Raw genomic sequence first — 4,442 nt, 5'->3', positions numbered from 1 at the left:
GGGTCCCCAAACTCAGGAAATGTGACGCCCCCTGGAGTCAGCAGAAGAGGCTCCAAGGTGGCAGACTCCAGCACCCCTGCCCCCGTCTGGTCACTAACGGGGCCTCCCCCTCCAGGGGAAGACACACACCCTGGGCTTCAATCCCCCCTGTGCTGTTTCAAGTTCAGTGAGGTGTTTTTGTGGTAAAACACAGAGCCAGCCTGCAACCACAGCGCCCAGGGCTCTCGGCAAGAAGCGCCAGATGCCCCGCACAGAGACCGGCGGCTCGGCCCCGGCTGCAGGACCAGCCCCTGCCACGCGCCCCTGCGCAGGGGTCGCCCGGCACGCAAAGCTGAGGTTCCCCTGTGCCTCCCAACCTCGGCCAGACGCCAGGGTCAAGACCATCAAATAATTTACTGCAACTCAGCCTGTGCCCAGCGGGCCAGGACGGGGCTGGGAGGAGAGTAACAGCGGGGTGCCGGTGGCGTCAGTTCACGACAGTCCGTGCAAAGCGTCCTGGGAGGTCTGCGGTCACTCTGTCCAGAGAGCCCGGGGCTGGCTGGACTCCGGGAGTGCTTCCTTCCTTCCTTCCCCTCCTCCGTCCTCCGTCCGCACCTCCTCCCGGCATCCGGCACCTCCGGACCCCGTGCCTGTGCTCGTGGGGCACAGAGGGCCAGCGGGCCGCCAGGGTGGACGCGGAGGGGACGTCAGGAGAGCAGGCACTTGCAGCTCATGCAGCCGGGGCCACCCTCGTCGGGCGGGCTCAGCTTCCGCACCTTGTGTTGCCGGATCTCTCGGACCAGCGTGTAGAAGGCGTCCTCCACACCCTAGGAGGAAGGGGCCGGCTCAGAGGGGGACTCAGCAGGGGAGGAAACCCAGGGACCCCTGCCTCGAGCTCATGCAGACTTCCAGCCCCTTGCCCGCCTCCTCCCCACCCCTACCCCGACAGGCAGGAAGCCCCAGGGCTGCCCCCACCGGGCGGCCTGATCCCCAGGGGCTCCCCCACAGGGCGGCCCCAAGGTCTGGCTCCGAGCTTGAACACCCCGTGTCCCACTCCTGTCTGACCTACCACCCTCATCCCCCGTAGCCTGCTAAGGGGTCAGGGCCAACAAGGGCCCACGGGGATCTCTGGGGGCAGAGGGGCCAGGGCCCCAGGGTCACCGCTCCGGCCTGGCTCAGGGCAGCTCTCTCCAGGGACCTCCACCCCCCCCCGGAGCTGTGTCAGCCCAGACCCTGGGCCCTGGCCGCCCTCACTGCCCTGCCATCCGGGGAGACTTACAGCGCTAGGGGCCGCTGGGTCACGGGGGTCCCGGAGGGTCCCAGAGGGTCCCGGAGCTGGAGCCAGAGCCAGAGCGGCTGCCCTGTGTTGGGGGAGAGGGGGCAATAAAGCACTGCTCCCTGGCAGGGTTGGGGCGGGGCGGGGGGGGGGGGGGGGGCCCTGGCTGGCGGTGGGGGTGGGGAGCCGGCTCACCTGGCGAGTCTTGGCCGACGTCTCAATGTACGGGATGCCGTAGCTGCGGGCGAGGTCCTGCGCCTGCCGGGACTCCACGGTGCGCGCGGCCAGGTCGCACTTGTTCCCCACCAACACCATGGGCACGTCATCGGAGTCCTTCACTCGCTTGATTTGCTCCCTGCAAGGAAGGAGGTGTGATCCAGTCACGGGCTGCAGGCATAGCTGCATCCAGGACCTTGAGAGCAAAAAGAGAGAGAGAAAGATGGAGAGAGAGAAAGGGACAAAAAAAGGGAAAGAGGGGACAGGGAGGGCCCCTGGGGGCCGGCAAGCACCTGTACTGGTGGATGTCCTCAAAGGACTTGGTATTGTTGATGGCAAACACACAGAGGAAGCCTTCTCCAGTGCGCATGTACTGGTCCCGCATGGCGCTATACTCCTCCTGGCCCGCCGTGTCCAAGATGTCCAGTAGGCACGTCTCGCCATCAATAACCACTTGCTTCCGATAGGAGTCCTGCAGAGGACAGCGCTTAGGGACCACCCCACCTCTCCTAGGAGGAGCGGAGCAAAGCAGCAGCCCCTCCCGGGGCCCCACCCATGCCCCGCCCCTAGGCATTGGGAGGGAGGGAGGCAGACAGAAGAGGAGCCCACATCAGGATGGAGGGCTGGAAACAGGGGCAGCACGGCTCACCTCGATGGTGGGGTCATACTCGTCCACGAAGTGGTTCTGGATGAGCTGGATGGTCAGGGCACTCTTCCCCACACCTCCAGCGCCCACCACCACGAGCTTATATTCCGTCATCGTTCCTCAGGGGATCGCGGCACACAGCACCCACCGGGGTGGTCTCCTGTCCCACCTGCCAAGGAAGACGCATTCAGCCACAGGCCAGGCCCCACAGAGCAGGCCTGTTGAGCTCCCTGGGCTGGCCCGTCCCACCCTCTGGCCCCAGACAACCAGGTAACAGGAGTGGCAGCCAGAATGGAGGCCCAGCCGCCCACCTGTGGCACCTCCAGCCCAGGGGTGGGAGACGGCCCCGCCTCCAGCTGCAGGTAATGGCTGTCAGAGAGGCAGGGAGCTGGCCCCCCAAAGGCAGGGCTGACAGCTGAGAGCATCTCCCAACCACGCACCCGAATTAGAAGTTGCTGGGTAGGCAGAAAGCCTGAACCGGAGGCCCTGCAGGCGGCGGTTCCCAGTTCCCCTCCCTGCGAAAACAGGTCTTGCCACCGTGGAGCGCCCAGCAGCGTGCCCAGGCAGGCCAGTGCCCGCCTACAACCCGCTCCGGGCCCCACGGAGCGGGTTGCTGCATTTGACAAGTATTTACTGAGCGCCTACTGTATGCCAGCTGCTGCTCCGGGCGCACGGTGACAGGCAGACAAGAACCCCCTGCCCTCTGTGGGCTCTGCCCGCACTGCAAGGAGACCGGCACACGTCAAAATAACGGGAAAACCCCGGTATCGTGTTGCCGTATGAACTTTGGAGAAAAGAAGGCAGATGAGGCAGCCGGGTGGGGGTGGGGGTGGGAGGTGGGGGGAGGGTTCCCGATACGCAGCTGAGAGGAACAGACCCAAACGACGTGCGCAGCGGGCGCACAGGTGACAAAGAACGAAGGCCAGGGCCAAGGCCTCCGGCTGGGGTGCCCCAGTCTGTGCGGTTTCACGAGCGCACGCCCTTGCGCGGACAGCGGGCAGTGATTTCCTGCACCCCGGCTCGCCGGCTGCGCGTGATGGCCGCCTGGTGCCGGAGCACTCGGGGGGCAGCCTCGCGACCGGAGGGCGGGCGACCCCGCGACGGCCGCGGCCCCGCGCAGGGCAGGGCCGGGGACGCGGACGCACAGCGCCCCCGCCGCCGCCCGCGGCTCACCTGCGCCCCCGCGCGCCCCGCCGCCGCCAGCCGCCCGCCCGGCCGCCCCGCAGCCCCGGCCGCCGCCCTCCGCCCGCCCCCGCCGCACTCACCGCTCACTGGCGCGACTGCCCCCGGGGCCGGGGCCGGGGCCGGGGCGGGGGCGGGGAAGGGGGCCGGGGCCGGGGCGCGCGGGTCGCCCGGCGCATGGGCTCCGTCCGCGGAGGGTGCGGCTCGGGCTGCGGGCGGCGGGGCGCGCGGGCGGCGGACACTCGGCCGGGCCGGCGCACGCCCCGCCCCGCGCCCCGTCCGTCAGCCCGGCGCGGCTTGCCATTGGCTGTCTGCGCCGGGCCCCGCCCCGCCCCGCCCCGCCCCGCTCCGGTTGGCCGGCCGGCCCGCCTGTCAAAGGCCGCGGCCGGGCGGGGCTTCCGGGAAACGGCGCGGAGGGCGGTGCCGGCCCTGGAGGCCCTCGTGGGCCGCGGCCTAGGGGGGCTGGGCTCGGGCGGGCGGGAGGACGCTGGGGTCGCGGGTCCGGGGACGACGGCTTCCCCCGAAAGGGTCGGGACTCTCCCGAGGAGACAGCAGCCCCGCAGGGGAGCGGGTCCCTGGCCGGGTGTAGACTGGGGCGGGGTCGCTGCGGTCCGGCTCGAGCCCCCTGCCCTGGCGGGGAGGACTTCCTTGCCCCCCGACGCGCAGCCCGCCGAGGGGGCCCCGGAGCGGAAGGGTCAGTCCGCGGGACGAGCCTCAGGGACGATGGGACCCACAGGGTCAGCACCGCGGTCGACCCCCGGGCTGGGGGCCGGAGGAAGGCGGAGAGGGCGGCGGGGACGGGGGTCAGGTGCCTGGAGCAGGCCCGGGCCGCGCCGGGAGCCTCTGGGTCCCCCAGCGGCCGCGGGCTCGGCTGCCGGACACCCGTCTTCCCCGCAGGTGGCTCCGGAGCGGGCGCCAGCAACCCTCCCAGGACACCCGGCACCTCCGGCGGAGTCCTGGGCGCGGCACAGCCGGTGCGCCCAGGGCCAGGCGGTGCAGGGGCGTCTCGGCTGGGCGGGGACCCATCTGAGCCCGCGGAACAGCGAGACCCGCTGTCTTTTCAGCTGCTTCTCAGCAGCGCGCAGCCCCTCCCAGGACTCCGCGCAGCCCCTCTCTCCCGCAGCCCCTCACCACCAGCCTCGC

General features: G+C 70.5%; 1 protein-coding gene across 7 annotated transcripts; it reads right to left on the bottom strand.

The window, feature by feature from the left end:
- Nucleotides 1-374: 374 nt before the first annotated feature.
- Nucleotides 375-3,513, bottom strand: HRAS (HRas proto-oncogene, GTPase). Of its 7 annotated transcripts, none has more exons than XM_047823610.1 (6): nt 3,383-3,513; nt 2,121-2,286; nt 1,765-1,943; nt 1,451-1,667; nt 1,259-1,340; nt 375-806 (listed from the first exon to the last, which is right to left on the bottom strand). In XM_047823610.1, exons 2-5 carry the CDS (start codon nt 2,229-2,231, stop codon nt 1,278-1,280), a joined length of 570 nt encoding a protein of 189 aa, XP_047679566.1. In that variant the 5' UTR covers nt 2,232-2,286; nt 3,383-3,513; the 3' UTR covers nt 375-806; nt 1,259-1,277. The 7 variants fall into 7 exon arrangements, with proteins under 7 accessions (XP_047679566.1, XP_047679567.1, XP_047679563.1 ...); XM_047823611.1 differs by having other exon boundaries at nt 1,451-1,610; XM_047823607.1 differs by lacking the exon at nt 1,259-1,340.
- Between the last annotated feature and the right edge of the window lie 929 nt (nt 3,514-4,442).

The sequence above is a fragment of the Prionailurus viverrinus genome, chromosome D1, assembly GCF_022837055.1.
Source record: "Prionailurus viverrinus isolate Anna chromosome D1, UM_Priviv_1.0, whole genome shotgun sequence".
NCBI lineage: Eukaryota > Metazoa > Chordata > Mammalia > Carnivora > Felidae > Prionailurus > Prionailurus viverrinus.
This window is presented reverse-complemented; position numbering and strand designations above follow the sequence as displayed.

Coding starts and splice junctions, on each gene's coding strand:
- HRAS (XM_047823607.1), bottom strand. CDS start 2,231: ATGACGGAATATAAGCTCGTGGTGGTGGGCGCTGGAGGTGTGGGGAAG. Junction 1,668..1,764: donor GAGGACATCCACCAGTACAG/GTGCTTGCCGGC, acceptor TTTGCTCTCAAG/GTCCTGGATGCAGCTATGCC. Junction 807..1,450: donor CGTCGGCCAAGACTCGCCAG/GTGAGCCGGCTC, acceptor CCTTCCTCCTAG/GGTGTGGAGGACGCCTTCTA.